This window comes from Sander lucioperca, chromosome 7 (genome assembly GCF_008315115.2).
Source record: "Sander lucioperca isolate FBNREF2018 chromosome 7, SLUC_FBN_1.2, whole genome shotgun sequence".
In the NCBI taxonomy this organism is placed as follows: domain Eukaryota; kingdom Metazoa; phylum Chordata; class Actinopteri; order Perciformes; family Percidae; genus Sander; species Sander lucioperca.
The window spans coordinates 39,740,584-39,762,839 of record NC_050179.1 but is presented as its reverse complement, the minus strand read 5'-3'; the positions used below and the strand labels follow the sequence as shown (position 1 = coordinate 39,762,839).

At 42.2% G+C, this 22,256-nt stretch overlaps 1 protein-coding gene across 9 annotated transcripts in view; it reads right to left on the bottom strand.

The window, feature by feature from the left end:
* Window positions 1-1,365: 1,365 nt before the first annotated feature.
* Window positions 1,366-22,256, bottom strand: part of ndrg4 (NDRG family member 4) — a 76,332-nt gene continuing 55,441 nt past the window's right edge. For 6 of the 9 annotated variants that reach the window (XM_031285355.2, XM_031285356.2, XM_031285358.2 and 3 more), the window contains 13 exons: window positions 20,144-20,264; window positions 19,149-19,211; window positions 18,500-18,560; window positions 18,012-18,098; window positions 17,830-17,886; window positions 16,420-16,523; window positions 16,163-16,219; window positions 14,447-14,498; window positions 9,917-9,964; window positions 7,800-7,835; window positions 7,612-7,663; window positions 6,229-6,267; window positions 1,366-3,226 (listed from right to left, as the gene is read on the bottom strand). In XM_031285355.2, the coding sequence (XP_031141215.1) occupies window positions 3,072-3,226; window positions 6,229-6,267; window positions 7,612-7,663; window positions 7,800-7,835; window positions 9,917-9,964; window positions 14,447-14,498; window positions 16,163-16,219; window positions 16,420-16,523; window positions 17,830-17,886; window positions 18,012-18,098; window positions 18,500-18,560; window positions 19,149-19,211; window positions 20,144-20,264 (932 nt within the window). In that variant the 3' untranslated portion in view covers window positions 1,366-3,071. The remainder of the gene's footprint in view (window positions 3,227-6,228; window positions 6,268-7,611; window positions 7,664-7,799; window positions 7,836-9,916; window positions 9,965-14,446; window positions 14,499-16,162; window positions 16,220-16,419; window positions 16,524-17,829; window positions 17,887-18,011; window positions 18,099-18,499; window positions 18,561-19,148; window positions 19,212-20,143; window positions 20,265-22,256) is intronic. The other 3 variants (XM_031285354.2, XM_031285360.2, XR_004897886.1) reach the window with 2 other exon arrangements.

Sequence of the window (22,256 nt, the reverse complement as noted above, 5' to 3'; positions counted from 1 at the left end):
CTTGATTTTGTTTCAAACTATTACATTTATTGGATATTTCCAGCTTCAAACATTCATTCATTCAGTCATTCACTATTTTACAGGTCAGAATCTCTCTCTACTGTTTTGGTAATAATCCCTTATCTTCTTCTTTGCTTGAAAAAAAAATCCATCTGCTGATCTCTAGGGCCCCCTGGTGCTCAAAAACACAACTAACACTACCAAAATTTTGAAAAGTGACTTCAGCTGATAGCCCTTTAGGTTGCGACTGGGTTTGCCTGTGAGAGCCGGGGCACCTTGTGATTTTTTTTATGGGGATGGGAGTATATTTTTTTTATGGTGACTGGGGGTTGCCCTACATTCCAAACTTGGCGCCCAAATGGCTCCAAAAAAGCCCCGGCCCTTACAGGCCACCTCAGGAAAGCGCACACCTCAGCGATTGGAAGCTACGGCCCCTTCTGACTGGGGACCAAAGGGTTTTTTGTGACAGTGGAAACAGAAGAAGTTGCTTATGGTACACAAATACTGTACATTACTAAGCCAAAAACCAGGGGACCCCATCTCTGATTACTACTGACAAGGTGTTCCAGTTTTACAGCAGACAACAGCACACAGCTTCACTAGTCTAAAACTATACTTATATATGTGTACTCTACTGGTGAGATTATGGTTACACATCACATCAAAACACACACTGACCACACAGCCAACACATTCTCACTCCCAACTTGTCAAATACTATCGCTTAGTCAGGACCCCTTGGTATCACTTTTTACCACTTTGTCATTTTTCAATGCGCTTTGTCATGACCCCTTGATGTCCTTGATGGGGGGGGGGGGGGGGGGAGTGGATAGCTTTGGTATATCCACAGATAGAGGCTGGGCGCTGTAAGGGAAGGCTGCTGCGAGTTCTTTGGTGGTGACCCGCAAAGAGAGCTTGTCGGGTCATCCTGGTCCTGCCTCGGTTGTCCTGGTCTAGTTTGTTTTGGGTCAGAGTGTGATTGTCATGATGGAGAGCCGAATATGGCCAGAACCGCATCCATGCACTAGAGTTACATACTGATGATGGTGGTCGCATCCATGGCTCTATATAACTAGCCACATGTAAGGTGCTAATGAAGAACACCCTAATACTAGATACTACTCAGATACTAGAATGCCCTAAAATGACGTTCACGTTCACATGCATATACGTGTTAATAAATACTTACTCTAGCCTATATTCATGTAGTAGTGGATTGGCTACAAAATCTGAGATGGCAAACAGCTTAAAGCTGCACTCAGCAGCATTGCAGTAATGTGGCTCCAAATGGCAGTAATAAGGGAAGATTTGAACTTCAGTAATCAATAATGTGATGTCTCCTGTTCACCAGCCTGGCTGTCTCTGTGATGCTCTATACAGAATCAAACCTAATGGAATAAAGCTGTCTGTGGATAAGTGCCTCTTAGGAGACAGTTTAATTCTTCTTCTTTTCTCCATGGCAGAGAAGTGATATAACAAACACAAGAATATGAATATGAATATGATGATATCACAGATTACATGCTATTTACACATATTGTAAAATAAACTCTTCATCTCATGGTGCCTTTTTCATTATCTTTTCTGTAAGTTGCTCATCATTAAGATTATTCAAACACAAATCTGGTTGTACTTTGGCCATATCACATACACATTATCATGGGAAAAGCAATAAAAATGGATGGAGGTGCACATTTGTGCCAGCTAAGGTCCCTGGTGGTGTAGTGGCTAGGTCTCAGTTCGCTAATGACTTGCGGCCTGAAACGCATGTATGCAGATTATATCACTTTTTTTGCATTCAAAGTGTAGTTTACAAGTTTGACATAAAATCTTACCAAGTGCAGCTTTAAATCAGCGTAGTGTACTATAGCTAGCTATGCTCTTAGACTAAAAAAAAGCTACCAAATCCTCTCTAAGCACTACAGGTGCACTCGGCTACGATGGGCTGTGCTCTGTTGTCTTTCAAATTCTGGACACACCCTCTGACCCTCACCAGTCACACAGAGAAGAAACCATCTCTTCGAAAACAACAGTTAGAGAGATACTCACATTTTGTCCATACAACAACAAAATAATAAACTGCTTGCAAAAATACTGATGCATAACACTTTTTCATTAAGGTACCACCTAAAGGTTGTGTTTTCCTTGCCCACACTTTCATCTTCTCTGACCGATTTCCAAATTAAATTATTAACAGCAGCTCATATCATATATGGCTGTCTTGACAGCTGACAGACAGCGTTACGTCCTTTTCTGTGGAGTCGTGGGTGGTGGGGGTGCAGGCAAAGAAAAAGGAGACAGCAAACACAAGAATAACACTGCAAGAACAAAAACAGTTGCCTAAATCGTTTAAGTGCTGGGCGACGGGGGTCTTAGTAGCAACACATATGTTATTTTACAGTGGAGGAGGGAAAAGATGGCAGACAAAGGGATCCAGATGAAATAGATGAAGCAAAGAGAGAGCTGTCTCCACCTTGTTCATGAACTTTCCTTCCTGTTGCCGTCTCGTTCTACAATCTACCATGTCTGACTACGGAGAGTTAAGGTGTGTCTCAAATCGGATACTCCCATGAGTACACTATGTATTTACTTGTGTAGTGCGTACATTTTGACAGGGTAGTGTTGTCTCAAATCGTGCATGGCTGTTATGCACTGATCGAAAATGCCTCTACCTTTTCTTTTTAATGGTAAATTGCAGCCGGGCAGAGCATTACCGCCACCTATTGTCAGCTGCCAAAATATATTGCGGCTTGCTTCATCACTATCTGAATATAGAATAGTGGTACTTACTGAATAAACAAGTGTATGAAGTACATTTGTAAAGTTTGGTGTTCGCATGTTTCAATCGTGACCGCTGCATTTTCCTCGCCCGCCATTTTCACAAGTTTGAAAGAAATATTGGTGGGAGGCTGTAGCTTGGTGTGGGCGATTTGAGACACAGCAGTAGTCACACCTTCTATCCTTCACATTTTCCTCATACCCCTCCCCCGTCATTTCTTGGCCATCATCCGTCTTGCTCTTTCCCTCTCCATCCCTCCACCCCCTCCCTCTTTCTAGGTCTGGCCGACTCCTCAGCAGGACACCTCCATGGTGTGGGTGACCGGGCCGACTCCCTCGGTGCTGTCGGAATGGGTGCAGGCCCGAGAGCGGGACCCATCGATGGAGCTGGCGCTGGTCAGGGAGGCCGTCCTGGAACGAGCCAGGCGGGTCATACTGGCGGAGGGCACTGGGACGGGGAGGGGTGGAAACAAATCAGAATTCAGCATTACATTTTGTAAAAAAAATGTGTGATCATTTGATATTGTGGAGATGTTGGGAGTACATGCTAATGTGGACAACTGAAGAATATCCTTTTGCGCGTGAGAACAGGCAGCTGGCTGGCTCACACAGTAGCCCTGAATGGTTAGGGTTGTTCATTAAAGAGCCCCTATTATACTTCTTTTCAGCGTCTTATTTGTACGGTAAGGTTTACATGCTTTGATGCAGGGCTGTAGTACTTGAGAGACGTTTTTCCATTGTCTTGGACTTGTCTTGGACTCTTGGTAGTTGGACTCAGAATGGTCTCGGACTCGGCCATATGACTTACTAAATATTTTTGTTGGTCTGGACCGAGTCCAGCACTTAATGCTTTTTTTTTTCTAAAACATCTTCCTCCTTTAAAACATAATCATTGATGAAGCGTGCTTGTTCAGAAAACAGGTGTTGGTTTAATTCAAAATCCATCTAGAACAGGCATTGACATTGGTCGCCTGGTATTTGCCTGGCTGCGTCATATACCGCAATTATCACGCATCAATCATTTTCAGAATTCTATTTTTCGGTCATGACCGTCTCTGATTTGGACTCTGTCTTGACTCGGTCTCGACTACTCCTGGGCTTGGACTCGACAAATTTGAACTTGACTACAGCCCTGCTTTCATGTTCAAAAAACATTGTTTCTCATACTGCCCATTGGTGCAGCTCCTCTGCCTGTCTGAGCTCTTGGCCCATCTTCCTGAAAAGTCCAGTCTGTTTTGGTTGGTCAGCTTGCCCACTCTGTTGTGATTGGTAAACCCAATTCAAACAAGCCACTGGGCGGCCTGTGCTTGTTCAGGCAGCACCACTGGGCAGCACATATGAAAAACTGGGCAGGCTTCCTCAATCAGTGACATCACTTATTGAGGTATTTCAAACAGGAATGTGGGCGATGCGTTTTTAGAGGTTGAGATAAAGTGCTGTCTGTCGTAGAGAAAGCTCCATTTGGAGTGAAATGTTTTATTTTTTTACTTTATAAATCTATTACATATACAAAAAACTATATAACACGCTAAAAGACGAGAAAAATTCAAAAAAACATAACAGGGGCTCTTTAAAGCTGTCAGTGTGTCTACACACAGACACATTGTCGGCATCGTGCACTTTGTGTTATATGAAGCTTATTGTTATGGAATTGTATTAAATTAGCCTAGTTATTAATTAATAATCAATTAATTAATAGCAAGTGAATTGAGATTGTTTTGTCAACTGCTGTTCCAAGGTTAGGAATTACACGTCTTGCTCTATGTATCAAACCTGTTTCTGAATATGTTAAGCTTGAGGTTTAACAAAAGTATAATAATTCCGTAAGAAATCTGTAGGATTCATGCAATAAAACAATACATTATTGATGTAATTGTCAAATACTTATTTTAGTCGGTAAGTTTAAAGCAGTAATGAATAAAAAAATAAAGGTCTACAGTTGAAATGGTTACCATGCCTCAAGCTGCATTAACTACCTCCGCAAAGAAGGTAATGTTTTCCGTTCCGTTTGTCCGTTTATCCGTTTCTTTGTTTGTTTGTCTGTCTGTCAGTTAGCAGGATTACGGAAAAATGACTAGCTCAATCATCATGAAACTTGGTGGAACGGTGTGGCATGGGCCAAGAAAGAACCCAATAGGAGCGGATACACATTATTTTTGACATTCTTTAATATTGCGAGATAGGATGTTTGTGCTGCATTCATATGGTGTCGGAATAATCGGGAAAATGAGTTCCCGACTGGGAAAATTCACAAAACACTGCATAAACAATGTGAGTTAGGGTATGCCTTGGTGGAGGACTGTGCACTCCGAGTACCGTTTTAGTTGATGTAGCATTTATTTGGAGTCATATTTCTGGCCACCTGACACATTTTCACTTTCCCTTTAGATCTGTTTTGGTCTCTACCAACTCAGGCTCTGAAGCTGCTGAATGCGCAACTATGTTATCCAGCTAGTTACAAATGTTGCTTTACTTGTTATTTGGCACTTTTCGGGTAGTGTATGGGGGTTAACCAGAGTGTTTTCTGATCCTGTAAGCTTGATGAAAGTGGACTTTGTGGGCCAGAAAACCACAACAAAGAGCTACAAGAGGCTAAAAATAAGTTGCAGGGAACTGCAGGGCTGATAATTCTTCATAATAAATGACTCCTTTCACATGTCACACAGTAATTTGATCCATGTTAATATTGATTAGCGCAGCTTTAAAGAGCTGATAACCTGGAATTAATTTGATTCGTTTGTTTTAGTGTATCCACCCTGACTATAGAACAACTCAAGAAAACGTTGAATACCTCGAATGGTTTGAGCATGAACAATTTAAAACACTGGCTCCATCTTTAAGAGACCTGTATCAGTCCAAGGGATGCTGGGTGAGTCTTGCTTGGTTCTCGAAAAAATGTCAAGCTCTTCTTTCATTGAGGCTGCAGAGGCATAACCCTGAGGTCAATTGTTTTTGAACGTGTTCAGTCAGCAGTTTGTGGTTTTAATTAGCTTAAGTTCTCATTTGATGACAGAAACTAGATTTACTGTTCTGTTGGCCATTATCTTTTAAATGCTAAACTTTTACTTGTCTAAGGTTGGTCGTCATTTAAAGACATTGTTTGTTGCAAACTTAGTCCAAAAGGCTGTGCTCGAAGCTAGCTGAAGGCCATGCAAAGAGTAGTATTGGAGATGCAATGACAAAGGAATGTGGAGAGAGGAAGTAAGGGCAGTATATTTTTCCATTGGAGGAAAATATATTTGTAATAAAACAATGATGAGGGTTTAATGTCCTTGGGATAAAAAAAAAAAAAAAACACACTAGAAATGACAGCAAATGTAATTCTTTTTTTATAACAGCCCAAAATAATGTATTCATAACCAAATGAAATAAAAAAAAATTTCACAATGCCAATGTCATCGCACAGGGCAGCAATAAGAGGTCAGAGGATGAAGGGGGAGGAGGAAGTACCTGGCCCTCCACTCAACCTCCGATCCTTCACATAAGCGACTGAGAGAACGGGGCGGGGGGGAGACAGAGGGCAAGATTAACACAGCTCATGTCCCTCTGCATGAAACACATGACATCACAGCACACACACATCACTACGATAACACAGCTGCTGAAATAGTTATTATAAATGACTGCAAGGGCAAAGACACAAACATAATCACACTCTCACGGTACGTGTCCACAGTCAACGCATTTTCATGAACGGGTTCGTATGATATCGTACAAAAATGTATGCACACCAAAACTTATGATATCTTATACGAAACTAGGAGACTGCTGGCTGGTCATGTGAGGCCGCTGGTCACGTGACGCCGGCTGGCTACGAGCTCCATGACGGCGAGCGGCAGTTGCTAGCTGTTTAAGCCGCAACAGAGCTTCGTGACGCCAGCTACAGACCTCTGTCACAGCTTGCTCGCATCAGCTGCAGTCAGTAGATGTGTTTAGCCGCTACAGAGCTCTGCTACAGTGCTCTGCATTGTGCTCCGTTGTATCAGCGGTAGTTGATGGTTCATTTACCCTTGAATAGTTGATTTTGAGCTGGGTACAGAGCTCCATTTTGGCGGACATTACGGTAAAGTTTAGGCACCCAAACCACTAGTTAAGTTTAGGAAAAAGATTGCGGTTTGGATTAAAATACTCCCAAGGAACGCAAATTTACCCCAGGAAGCTCCCTGCCATGAAAGTCCTGTGTTTTAAAATCCATCCACCCCGAGCCCCTCTCTACACTGCCAGCCGCATTCTCATACAGTAGCAGTCAATGTGGTGCACAAAAGTGTTGAATAATTACGAATCATAATGCTGAACTTTTCGTAGCTGTTTGAACGTATGGTTCATGAGAACAGGCTACCACAGTGGCATTTTCTGATGGCAGGGATCGCCCAGCTTCCCAGCACTGGACGCAGTTTCTCTTTATTGACCACTGACAAGCCTATAAAACAGGCTACACCCTCCTACAACCACGATGGCTGCACTTGATTGGACGGGCGCTTCACTCGTGGGCTCTCTGCTCCCAGATTTGAAAACAGACCAACATGGCGGCTCGTTTGGAAACTTAAGCATATTTTACAAAAATAGTTCTGCCACTGGGTTCCTGAAAACATTTAATGTGAGAAGTAAGCTTCACTTTAGATCGACCATGGTCAATTTAAAAGATTGACACCCCTCATTTGCATAAAGTAGCCTGAATCCATACTTTATGCAAATGAGGAGCAGGCAACTCCACTTAATTCGCTACGACGCTACCAGAATGCATTGGACATGGACAATAAAATGGGAAACAATGCTTGCCAGTGGACACGTACCATCACTTACTAACTACAGTCTCTTTTTCTGGATACTTACTGTAGCCCATTCCCTGCAGGAAATACTTGAAGGCTTCGGTCAGCTTCCCGGGCTGGAAAACAACACGTCATTTTCATTTCACTGAACTGTTTGGAGCCAACAATGTCATATGTGGATGATGCATTCACGTCTGTCTGCATTTGATTGCACAGCTGCCTGTGGATTATGCAGGTTTGTTTGAGTGTTACCTGTGTTAGCTGGGGAAGTCCACCAGAGTCAGCCATCTACCACGACAAGAGAGAGCAGCAATTAACCAAACTGCTAACAGCTCGCAACCAGACTGTACACCCTCTTACTTTGCCTGCCTCTGTTCTGCTAGCAACGGGTTACTCATGTTTTTTCTTCCTGTCATTGCATCATATCTGGTGTAAATTATATATTGTAGGAGTTAGCTTTAACATAATCGTATTTTAATTTTACAAGTTTCGACAGTGTTGGGGAGTTAGTTAAATGTAACAGCGTTACGTAATTTATTACAAAATAAAGGTAACTGTAACATGTTACAGTTACATTACAGTAACATGTTACTGGGAATTAAATGACATGACATGACATGTACATGACAATGTTCGTGATTACATTGGGGGTTACATCTGAATATTTTATTTAAAAAGCTAGGCTTTATGTTGAATAATATTCATTTTGTTGCTTTGCATGTTTTTCATGTGTGCACAATGTATTCTTTTGCCATTTCCAGCCACAGCTGTTTAGTAAAGTTTGATGCTATAATGATGCTTTTGATTGGTTCTGCTGTTTGAATTTGCAGCGCCGCCTGTCTGACAGTTACAGTGCCTCTCAAGCTGTCTCAGAGTTGACACTATGACTATGGATAAAAATGTGTTCCACTGCTGGAAATACAAAAAAAACAATTCATACATAAAATCTGAGAAGGGTTCAAAAATAACTGTGCAATGCAAAGAATGTTTGCCAGAATGTCAGTGTCCAACCTCAGGAAACACCTGCAGGTATGTAAGTTTAATTAATCTTAATTCATTTTAAAAAGAGTTTGACAGTAATCATTGTTATTGTTGATTACTGCTGTAAGGTTAACACTGCCAGGTTTAAACATTTGGAAATATACGCCAGAAATACCAAGATGTTGTACTTCACCCAGTCAGATTTCGTACTATGCAATCCCAACCCGTTCTCACTCCCAACCTGTCAAATACTGACGCTTGGTCAGTGGCTCGCAGCGTCAGATACAGATACAGATACAGATCACCCTTTAGCGTCTGTATGGGACGCACCGGGCAGAGCAGCAGCTCGACCGTGGCGCTGTAAGATGATGTAGTATTAAGAGCAACGGTGGAGAGTAGCATGAAAGACCGAAATGCCGCGTAAGGAGGTTGGTTGGGGTGGTGGATGGGTCAAACATCACATGACTTTCACCCAGGAGACCGGGGTTCATGTCCCGTTCTTGTCCTGCTTGTCACTGAAACGTACATTTTATAATCCCACCCACCATCTTTTCCTAAACCTAACTGTCCTGTTGTTGTGCCGCATGTCAGTTAAACGTACGTCCTGACCCAGATTGTCAAAAGTGATGGCGAGAGTCGCGAACAAGCGTGTTTAGATATGACGCTAAAGGTCTCCTTTATAACAACGCCAAAGGCACATGCCTAAGCATCCGTATTTTACGCGATGGGAGTGAGAATGTGTTGGCAACCCAGCATGCATTTCTGGCTATTCTGACCCATAATCCTTTGCGCAGCATACAAGCAAGAGGGTCGAAGTTCAAGCCACAATGTTATAAAGGAAGTATGTCCCAACTGTATGCATTCTGCATGCAACGGTACATACTTTGTTAGGGCTGCTGCAGTACGTACTAAAAGTTAAAAAAAAAGTAGGATATTTGGATACAGGAAGCTACTGGCTATCATAGGAAGTCTAGCAGAGTAGAGTATGTACGTAATTGTGCTCACATTGTATGTATATTTTTATGACAGAGTTTTTATTTGATTAGTTTGTATCGTAAAAATACTGTGTGACATATCGAGTTACTTTCAAGAAAGACTAATTAAGCACATAACTATTTATTATGTAGGTTATGTAGGTAAGTTAGGTGAACTATTTCTTTCCCAAAACAATGCAATGAACAACACAATTTACATGTCGATGTAGAATGTTTAAAATGTTCAAAATTGAGCATTTGTTTAGCTTCATATTTTGTGTGAATTAGGACTGTTATTTATTTATTTTGCATAAGTAAGAAGTTGATTTAAATTCAAGTTGTGCTTGCACATCAAAACAGACTTTTTCGTCTAATGATGGAGTAGCTGTAGGTGAGATGAAGACAAACGGCTACCTTCAGGAAGGTGGTGTTGGTTGGGTCCAGTTTGGAATTGCACTCCACCTTAAGGACAAAAACAGCAGGTTGAACTGAATAAGCCAAAAAGCTAAAAGATGATCAGGACTCGAAGAGGAACTGTGGATGTACTGTATTTATAGTGCATATATGGAGACTATATCAGAGTGTGTGTGTGTGTGTGTGTGTGTGTGTGTGTGTGTGTGTGTCTGTCTGTCTGTGTCTGTCTGTCTGTGTGTGTGTGTGTGTGTGTGTGTGTGTGTGTGTGTGTGTGTGTGTGTGTGTGTGTGTGTGCATGTGCATGTGCGAGTGTGTGTGCGTGTATGTGCGTGTGTGTGAGAGTGACCCAGATACTGCAGTGTGCCGCAGCAATGAGTCACCCAGGCAGGCTGAAGCACAACCGCAGCGCGCGCACACACACACACACACACTTACAGTAGACAGATGTGCACAGATACACACTCAACGCATGATCATCACACTTGTGTACACAAAACACAGCCAGTGTCAAACACCCATGAAACTGATTTTTGCTCCGCGCTACGTTTAATCTTTAGTCCTTCACACAGATTGCCAAATTACATATTTTACTGCCCAAACATGTTACTGTAAATATGTAACTATATACAACTCACATATGTATATGTACACAATATCATATGTGAATAATGTAAAAAAACTCAAATAAAAACAATGTAAAAAAAACAACAGCTCTAGTGTTTCGGTACATGTCCATATAGGTTTGAACTAAAGGTACTACACACAAAAGTGTTTGATTGAAACGTGGCTTAAGTGGGAGCAAACCCAGCAGCCTCAACTGGTCATGTCAGCGCATACAAATATTAACATAACCTCCATCTGCCACATCCAACAAAAAAAAACCTGTTCATCTCTCGCTTCCTCACACTGCTTCCCTCCATTCTGTCACTTTTCATCTCTCCATCTTTCTCCGTTTCATAACAACCCTCCCCACCCTCCCTTCATACACCTCCATCCCATCCTCTGACGGACAGAGGAGGGATTTGATTTCAATTTGTACATGTGATACACTAACTGGTGCAGAAGCACACATATCTGGGCCACTTCAAACTAGGAAACCCCAGAGACGGAGCGAGGCCATCTGGCTCCTGGATAACACACACACACACACACACACACACACACACACACACACACACACACACACAAATAGTATCAAAGACATGCATTACACACGGATGGACAGACAGAGGGACCTGGGGGGTGCAACAGGGTTGCAGTGAGAGTGAACCAGGTCTCTGCTGGCGGACCTATTTCTGTTTCACTGAATAAAGACAGACAGTCACTAACTGGAGTACAAGAACAAAACACTTAACATACAGGAACAGAGGGAGGAAGGGAGAGTTTGCTGTTTAGGGCTTTAGATTAGTGGTGTCCCCTACTAAGAATTTTCATAGTCCAATCAGAATTGTCAAGTCTTGCCTATCGTCGAATGATTGTTGAATCATGTGGGTGGGGGTCACTGCCGGTCACGGCTCATGGAAAGTGAAACTTTAATCTGTCTTGGGGCGGTTGGATGTATTTACCCACTTTAAAAAGATTTACAAAAAGCTTCAAAGATATCACACAAAACCGATTTAGAACGTTGCAATGGATGGCTCAATGACCGCCTGCAAGCACGGTATGTGGTCGAGCAGCCTAGAGAGGGACTATAGAGAAGGAGCGTACTTAAAACAAAGCAGTGAATCAGAGAAATAAAACATTTTCGCTTTTTCATCACTAGTAATGCAGCTATAGCAAGCATCTCACTATCACCACGGACGGTTTAGAATAGAGGATCTTTGCGTTATCCACATTGATATTTAGACATAACAAATGATGTATCCAGCCTGAAAGTGGGAAGTTAGGACGGAAGTACAAAGAGTCGTTGTGCTATGAAGATGATACACCATATCATCTCGTCTCATTGCTGTGAACTGGCAGGTTTCAGAGCGATGGTAGACAGGTGCGTTGCAAGAAGCTGCAAGATTCAACTCGTCTCGTCCAGAAACTGTGGTCTGACCTGGACTCTACGGCCCTGCAAAGATTTGACTGTGAGATTGGCAGTCGAATCAGCATATTCGACTATTCGGGGTTACCGAAACTTTAGATAATACTAATATTTCTTGGAAACAAGAAGAAGTTATCTTAGTGCTCAGTGAGAAAGTTAAAGGAGTGAGCTAAAGAAGGAAGACAGCTGGGGAAACACAGGCAACGCAAGTGATGGGAGTAACGGCGTTATAAATAACGGCGTTACTTTTTTTCCAGTAACGAGTAATCTAATTGACTACTCTTCCCATCTTAATAACGCTGTTACCGTTACTGCCAAAAAATGCGGCGTGTTACTATATTTGAAGCTGTTTCTTTCATCAGACCAACTAGATCTCTGAGTCTGAGCCGAGAGGCAGATACTTTTTTTTAATGTTCTTCCTTGGTTAGTGGGCAGTGCACGACGCAAGCACATAAATGCTGACGATTGGCTGAGGTTGTGTAAAATGTCATGTTAAGCCAATCAGAGGTAGAGTTGGTCGGGTGTTCGAAAGCACGCATAGTCAGACACACAAGAACAACACAAGCGTTTCAGTCAATGAGAGAGAGACAGGTATGGCGTTATGAAATCAAGGAGAGGGTTAACTTTTCCTGCTCCAGATTTCCCACCGTGGTCAGAAAGAACAGCGGAGACCTTTTGTTTCTCTCACTATGACTCTAGAGTCGCCGTCACTCTCTCACTTCTCCCTCGCTCTATCACCTACTCCCCCCACACACACACACACACACACACACACATACATGCCGGCTCGACGCACACACCAGCCCACAAGTATAAACATCAGGCCACTTACGTTATTTGCACTACAAAGAGTGTATATATTTCTTATTTATTTTTGGTATAGTGCTTAACAAGCATAATTTAATTTTGCCCAGTTGTGGCCTGTTGAGGTGTTGTGTTATTTGTATTGATCCACTATATAAACATAATATCTACATACATGGCTGTTGATTGGAGGCTAGTCTCACTTTGTCCCACAGCAACATTAAAATAGTTTAGATTTGTGTACATTGTTTCTGTTAATAATGTATTGTATTATTTTTCATTATAATATATATATATATATATATATATATATATATATATATATATATATATATACAGTGCTGCTCATAAGGATTCATACCCATGCTAAAGTTGACTAAAAAAAGGAATCCCTTGGCCTTTGGAATTAAAATAGCCCCACATCATCACATACCCTTCACCATACCTAGAGATTGGCATGGTTTTATCTCAGTTAGCCTAATAGCTAACTGAGATAAGATCCATATCAATGCAAATCAAACCAGCAATTAGGCTAACTGAAATCAAACCATGTTAATCTCTAGGTATGGTGAAGGGTATGTGATGATGTGGGGGTATTTTAATTCCAAAGGCCAAGGGAACTTTATCAGGATGCATAGTATCCTGGATCCATGAAATAACTGGCCTTTAAAAATAATAATCTGCCTGCCTCTATGGGAATTTAACATAGGGGTATGTATAATTATGGCCCCTGTATTTTAAGGAAGAACATTTATTTATTTACAATACATTATTCATTCACAAAAAAAATTGGTGTCCTTAAAAGGTTGGATTTTTCCTCATTTTTTTTAATTAAGGCATTAAGATCAATTTCCAAAAGATGATTTTTTTATTCCTCTTTTTAGTCAACTTTAGCATGGAAATGAATACTTATGAGCAGCACTGTATATATATATATATATATATATATATATATATATATATATATATATATATATAATTTCATTATAATATTCAGATTTATGATAAGTAATGTCAGGGTTTTGGTATTTTGTGGTGTGTATTATTTTTGTAGTCGGTTTCTGTTCTGTATTGTGCTTGTTTCCTGTTTTATTTTGTAGTCTGTCTTGTCTCCCTTGTCTTGTCTAGCTTTCTTCCTGTCTTTGTTTGTTTCCCGCCTTTTTTGATTTGTTCCACCTGTTGTGTCACCTGCCTCTCGTTCCCTCGTTACCTTGTGTATTTAGCCTCTCTGTTTTCCCTTGTCTCTTGTCGGATCATTGTTTGTGTCTGATTTTGTTCCTGTCAGCACGTCGTAGCCTGTTCTGTTGTTTTCTGCCTGCTCCATTTTTGGACCGCCTTTGGTTTGCTCCTGTTTTTGTGTTTAATAAATCCTCGTGCTCATTACTCCTTCGCCTGCTCTCTGCATTTGGGTCCACCATCCTCGCTAACCATGACAAGTAATTGAACATGCACATGTATTTTAAGTTCCATTAAAGAGGGGTGGAGGTGGGGTCACATTTGAGCATTTAAAAATTTACTCGAAAGTAACGCAATAGTTACTTTCTGAAGTAACTTGTTACTTTCATAATTTGTAACTGAATAACTAATTTAGTTACTTTTTAAAAGTAACTTGCCCAACACTGGGCAACGCACGCTGAGACAGAGTTTTTTTAGAGTGTCTGGATAAAGTCGTGCAGAGAGAAAGACGATGGACTCACCACTCCCTCCTCAGCCGGGGCGTTGTCTCCCACAACCAGCATCGCAGGACACCTGCAGAAACATTTAGACTGCTAAGACAAGTGGCTGGAGGAGGCCTCGTGGTTATATGTTGAGTTTTAGGCCGGATTATTTTCAGTATTAGTATGATTCTGCTAATTATTATTTTGATTAAAGCTTTAGTGCGTAATTTTTTTTTTGCGTATAAAAAAAAGTGCGTAACTTTTTATTTTAATGAACGTCCGTTACATTCAAGCCATTGCCAAATGAGTTGCTACAAAGCTAATTAAGACTATCAGCTCCACACAACTCTCTCTGGATTTCTCAGTATGACTATGTTCAGAAGATTGTGGCGTCCGGCGACTTTCCCGCGCAGAAACTCAAGTGAAGATAATGACCTCTTCTGAAGAGTCCATCATGTTTTTTTAATCCTCCGTGTCCTCCTTGGCTACTAGTAACTGTGTGGAGGAGGAGGGGGGTTGGTACGCGATCACGGAAGGCTTGTATCATGTGGACACGCCGAAAGTTTGTTGTCATTATTAAGAATTCCTCGTGGGGAGACAGAAACTACGCACTATAGCTTTAATCAGCTACTTGTGTAGTGTGGTTAGGTTTAGGGTAGTCTGGCATTGCCTGACCTTCCTTCACAGCGCTGTGGAGGAAGGTCTGGCATTCTGGGATGGGAAAAAAGGCTGTTTTGGCATTTCTTTAAACCAATCACAATCGTCTTGAGCAGTGCTAAGTGCCGGACGGAGCAACGGTGCCACTGCTAAATAGCCTCGGCAAGGACCTTGTTTTGGTGGAACATGTGTACGTTCAAAAGTAGTTTTAGTCGTGCAACAGAAAACTCAGATTGGACAGATAGTCTAGCTAGCTGTCTGGATTTACCCTGCAGAGATCTGAGGAGCAGTTAACCATAGTCAAATTAGTCAATAGTCAAATTCCAACACAAAGAAAGCGGAAGGTAACAGACATCCGACCGAAAAGAGTGACCAGAGCAATCCCGGAAGTGGAAAGTCATGCATATAGACTAGGGCCCACAGGGAAAAGGTGGCACCTTAAAATTGCTTGTTTTGACCTACAGTCCAAAACCCCCAAATATTACATTAATTACCGTTAGTGTTTTCATCTTCATAAATGACTTAAACGATCTGGTCAAATACAGATTCTGCGAATGAGTTTATTCATGGAGAGCGTTTATCCAGGTTATACAGTATGTATGGGAACCATTACCCCTTCAGGCTGCATCACCCTGTCGGGGTTCCAATTCGCAATAATGACAGGCTCGCTCTACATTATCCCACTTATTACACGACTTATCACACAACTAAATACGCAGCTAACGTAAGCTCACTGTGTTCCGGACACTTCTGATGCATCACGATGTTGCGGACACTTGTCTTTTTTCCCCCTGATCCGAGGAGCTCCGTATGAGCCTGAATATTGATTTGAAAATGGTCCACCAGAGTCTATGATCAAAACTCAGTCCATGGCAACGGTCTGTTATACTTAGCAACGGCCTGTTATACAGAAATAGCAGACCACAGAATGCCGTGACTGACCAATCAGAATCAAGAATTCAACCAAGCTGTGTAATAAATGTATATATATATATATATATATATATATATATATATGAATTATACTTAACTCGATTAGACCCAAATTAACTGGATAATGTACATGGTTATATTATGAAACTGTGTGTGCAGACTCACTTCAGAGTCTTGGCATTGAGCACCGTCCCACTGCGATTCATTTCCAGGTCCCTCCGGCTGAAAGAAACATCAATTATGTTATGTTAAGAAGTATTCAGATCCTTTACTTAAGTAAAGTTAGCACATAACACAATGTAACAACAACTAATTTACGGGCACACTTTCTGCATTCATAGTTTGACTCATGAAGGTACACAGTTATTAAGACGTGTCAACAGCAAAATGCACTCAAGAGAGAGTAAGTTGTATCTCTCCACCTGTTGTACATGTTCCAGAAAAGCTGCAGGTTGAACTGGTTGACGGTGTTGTTAATCTGTTGCCGGTAGCTCTGCACCAGCTCTGTGTTGTTCATCAGCTCCTCCTGCAGACAAACACACAAACCGGCTCAACATCTGTCTCCAAAACACACGTGTCAAACTCAAGGCCTGCGGGCCGAACCTAGCCCCTGGCAGATTTGGATCTAGCCTGCAAATTAATTTAGGTTCATGATGAATTTTGGCCTGCCTAGTTGTGCGCCAAACCTAAAAAGAAGGGAAACTTTTTGTAGAACGTAATTACGTGACACTCAAAGCAGAATTTGGCAGATTTGCCGACTTTGAGACAAAGAAACTCCCCCAGAAGCAGAGAGTTAACACATCCAGACTGTGAAACAGGTTGTTTTGAGTCGGCTGTGCGGTAGCTGCTTTTGTTTTGCTTGAGTTGCTAAATTATTTCTTGTCTCAGGAACTTTTTGACTCACTTTTGTAGGGCAACAATAATGTCGAAAAACATCTACAAAAATAACAAAAAATGTGATAAATGTCAAAAGGTACGGTGGCCAACAGGGACAAACGCACTGCAACTTAATGAAACACACGCAAATAGACAAAACACAAGCAAATTAAGAAAACATCTTCATAAATTTGACAACACATGCACAGCATTTAGCAAACATTCTGCAAATAACACACAACACAACCAAATACACAAACGCACTGCAAATACACACAACACAACCAAATACACAAACACCCTGCAAATACACAAACGATGCAAAAAGAAAAGCACACAAACCCTGAAAACAAATGCAACAAAAAAAACGCTGCATATTACACAACAGAAGTTCTCCAGGCCTCTAGGGGGAGCGCTAAGTGGAACAGCTTGATTTTCGACCCTATGGGCACCTGTCGGCCACCGTAAAAAAGGCAACATGCAGCAATACAATCAAAGATATTTGACTTTTTTGATGAAATAAAAGCATATAAATAAACCATAAATGTTTAAATTCTAACATGGCTAACAAACTTTTTGGCTCTCTTTTGTAGGGCTTTATGTGAATAAAAATGTGCCAAAAGCTACAAAAACGGTGAAAAAAGCCACAAAAATGACAAAAATGCAACAAATGTCAAAAAAGGCTGTAATACAATAAAGGTATTTGACTTTTTTGATGAAATAAAAGCATGTAAATAAACTATAAATGACTGTCCCTTAATGTGATTCTAATTTTTCAGTGTGACCCCTTAGTGACATTGAGTTTGATAGATATCTGGATGAATATAATCTCTGATTTGAGAATTAGGAAATGTCATTTTCCTTGCCTTGTTTTTCGTACCATAAAATGAAGAAAAACTAGAATAGCAATTGAAAAACAATTCTTGTCCAACTTTACTCCCGGACCATGGGCTTACCTGGCTGAAAAGATGTGGCAGCACAGTATCTGGCAGAGCGCTGGTCAGACCTGACAGCTGGGGGGGGGGGGGGGAGACAGGGAGATTGGTATTGTAAAACCATAACAAGCAGGTGTGGATTTGGAAGTGTATATACAGTATGTACCAACTCCAAACACTAGTATACAGTAATAAACAGGCACCTTGGTGGCAGCCCAGTCAATCCAGCCTTTGCCGTTGGGGTCGATGTTGAGCAGAACCAAACCCTCCACCATGTCAGGAAAGATCAGCTGAGAGCAGGAGACACAAGTCTTAGATTCAGAGGTAGTGACAAAAAGACTGACAAAAAACAATACTGTCCTCCCCTCTAAAAACGATTGTTTAAGCAGCAATTACAACCCATATTAACGCAAAAGCAGAAAGCTATGTGACAAAGTAAAAGAGTGCCATGTCCCACGTAGGGAGGCAAACAAGCCCAGGATTTTCACCCAGGCTCTGGTTTAGGTATGAGGACAGAAAACGCTCCTGTGGGTCATATTAGAGGGGAGGAATAAACGACCGATATCGTCGCATGGTTTGGAGGACTTGTTGTAAAAAACACTGCAGAACATAAACCCCTAAATGTTTAATCCAGCACTATGCTCATTGTGAACAGTAGAGTACAGTGTAGGAGAATTAAGATGTCACTTACAGCAAACTTGGCCAGAATGTAAGCTCCAGCTCCAACTCCGATCCCAACGATGCTCTTAAATCTAAAGAGACGAGAAAGAGAAATAATGATACACTATTGTAAATCGTTCATATGTGTGGAGGCTACATGGATACAAGAATCCTGACAGAGTGTTGTGGCAGTCTGGTGTGCGTTAGTATACAATGTTACAGACTGCCATTGTTGGAAGCACAGATTGAAAAGCATGCTTGTGCCGAGCCAAGTGTTGTACCGTAGCTGTGGTACTCTATGTCCAGGCTAAAATTACATCCTGTTGGCAAGAAATGTCTTCACTGGATATTTATCTGCAATCTACAGAAACGGCTCAGGAATCAAAGAGGCTGACTAGCAACCTGGCCATGGCTGTGAAGCTGTGCTGTTTTAACACAGGGAGACTTTCGGGGGAAAAAAGGTGAATCTTGTGAATGCAAACAAATGTTGAGTTCTTTTGAATAAACTGAATTGAATTGTCGTAAATCATTCACTGTCAATCATTACTCTTGCACTACTGTACATATTATAAAAGCCCTCCAACACTCACAATTTTCCCCACTGTACATACTGTATAGACATTGGCTGCGTCGGCTCTGCGAGTAAATGTGCAATATGTGTCATTTTTTAAAGCACCAACCCAAAGTGCTGCACCACAGTGGGCAGCATCGCGGCCAACTGGTCCATGGTGGGGTACTGGTACCTGCGGAGAGGAGGGACACAACGTCTAGTTAGCAATGCTTCACATGCTGTGCGATTTGCTGGGGGTGCGGGGGATTCCCCCCTTTCTGGTCTACATATCTCTGCCTCTGCTGAATTATTTTCATCCCCGGTGGGAACAAAATGTATGGGGGGGCATCAAAGTTATCAAAGTTTCTTCACCAATAGACCATTTATTATCTACCTAAAATATAAGTATTTTAAACTAAGTAAAGTGCTGTAACGTGAATATAGAACAATAAAATCTGAGCAGCAGCTGCTGGTTGTATTTAGCGGCTACAGAGCTCCGGGACGCGGGCTACCAGCGGCAATTTAGCCACCAACAGGTGACTGTGAGCCGGCTACAGGCACCGCCAGATGACGGTCCTGTCAGGGGCCGTGGTAGTGCCAGAAAAAGTGAGCGTCATGCGGTGCTGACAGTTAAGTTCAGGCACCAAAACGACTCATTAGGTTTAGGAAAAAGATCATGGCTTGGACTAAAACACTCCCGAGGAACGAATGAGCCGGGTTTCCTGGTTAAAAGTATTTTGTTTTCGCCGCATATAGTGAACGCCGCTCCGCTGGCCGAGAGGTTCTATACACTGGGGGGATTTAATTCTTATCCCCCCTCTGCTTTTTTCACAAATCGCACCCTGTGTTTAAGTGATCGTTGCATTTAAATTATCTGGTTTTACTTATAGCTCAACAGTGTGGTTCCAGAAGTGAAACTTTTGATTAACCATAATGTCTAAACCAGGGGTCTTCAACGTTTTTTTAACTTTCAAAAATGTATTTAAAACAATAATTTGGCGGCACCCCCCTAGTCCTCAGAGTCTCGAAGATCTCTGTTCTAAACCATCCGAGTGTGCATTCATGTGTGCGTGCGTGCGTGCCTGTGTGTGTGTGTGTGTGTGTGTGTGTGTGTGCTTTTTGTACCCCTGTGGCAATTGTGATGCTCCAATCTGTTGTCCCGGGGCGTCGACGTGACACACCACAAAGTGCTTAGTGATCTCCTGCATATCCTCATTACTGAAGAAAGAGTTGAAGCACAGCTTGTCTGCAGGAGAGTGAGGGAGGAGAGGAAATGAAGAGAGTAGCATGGTGGTGAGAGGACAGAGCGATAGGATGGGAAGAAACGTGGGAGGGAGGTAGCAAGAAAGCAAAAGGAGCGGGGGAGAGGATGGAGGGGTGAGCGCAGAGGAATGGGACCACATTAACCACACTCAGAGAGGACCTCGATGATTCAATCTGTGATATCATTTCTGACGCTGGAGCGTCTTTAAAATTAAAAAGCCATTGGCAAGCATCAATAATAAAACAAGCACATATTATAAATATTTACAGAGCAGCACAGCTTGTATAACAATGTTCTTTGCCATAAAAGGGTATGTGTTGTGTAACAGTATGTTTCCTCATTGTCCCTGAGCTCATTTTTAAATGAAGGGGGATTATGAGGGACTATAAGTACATTTAAAAATGTCCTTTCCTGTGAAAGAGAGCTTAATTTTGAAAGTGACTCACTGAGGATTTATCTAAATGTGAGCTCTATTTCCTGAACTATCTGCAGAAAATCCACAACATGGCATTCTGAAATAGCTACTTTTAATGGATGTCAGCTCTGTATTTGCCCTCCTCCCCCTGGCTCTGCAGTTGGCCTACTTTTAGCCCCAAATTTGTGTCAGACTCGGTGAAACCATGCAGCAACATTGTTTTCGCCTCTGGCTCCGACTGAGCGCTGTTGATTTAAGCTGCTTACACACCACGGCCAACCGTCTGGTTAAAAGGCAGTTGGACTGATCAGTCCTCAAGTTTGTCAAAAAAGTGCCTCGGAACACACCAAAGCGACGAGACGTAATACGTCTCCATAACAGCAGGCAGCGTTAATCTGTATTGTCGCCCAAAAATTAAAACCGGCAGCTGATTGGACTAACACGTCACGTGGGTCTTGTTTCTCCAGAAATTCTAAGCCAGACTGTCATGGCGTCTTGTTCAGAATACGATCTCATATTGGACTAAAATAGTTCCCTGAAACATGTTTCTGAAAACATTTTAAGAGAGAAATAGGCCGTGCAGTTGCTGAATCTGTCTTCATTTCAGATCAACAAAGGTCAGTTTAAAAGATTTTCGTCAGATTTTGAGAGACTCTAGTCACGCTCATTCCGCTCCCCGTTTCCGGGTTAGCTCTCCACCAATCAGATGGCTCATTGAGTCTGACTGCTGGCAGTGCCCGCCCCGCCGATTATACATGTCAAATCAGCTAAAATGAAGGCCGACGGCCCCTCGGACGGACGACGGCACGGAACACATTGAACAGACTCGAGTCACTGAACTCGCCAGACTGTCCGACGACCGATTATCGGCTCTGTGTGTCTGGGCCTTAACAAAACATGGCGACTGGGTTAAAGATGAGAAGTAGGGGAGGTCAGGAAGGTGACCACGGTGCTGCATGGCTCCTTTTAAGTTGTTAAAGCTCCTTTTGACTTTTAATGTATACAGAAATACCAATGCTACGTGAGGACAGTGCAGTGAGAAGTTTCTCTCACTTTGTCATCAATACGCCGAGTCATCAGTCAGCGCTAACAGTCTGCACTCCCACTGACTTCTTGACCTACTTACTCCCTTCGCACTTCCCTTGCACATCTTTTCTGCTCCTTGACCCCTTTCTTTTCTATTTCTTTACTAATGATGCAGACTGCAATAACACTCAAGGCTTTTACGATGCCATAAAAGCATTGTACGGCCCCAGGAAGCGGGCCACTGCCCCAGTCCGATCAGCTGATGGGTCCATGCTCTTCAAGGCCCGCCACGAGATTCTTGCCCGTTGGGCAAATCATTTTGAGAGTCTCTTCAACCACACCAACGCTGTCGACCCACATATTCTGGATAATCTCCCAGACCTGACACCAATCACACACTTGGACACCCCACCACTTTACTCAGAACTCCGGCAAGCTATTGCTGGGATGAAGAACAACAAAAGCGCCGGACCCGATGGAATCCCTGCAGAGGTTTTCAAACACGGAGGATACACCCTCACGCGTCGCCTGCA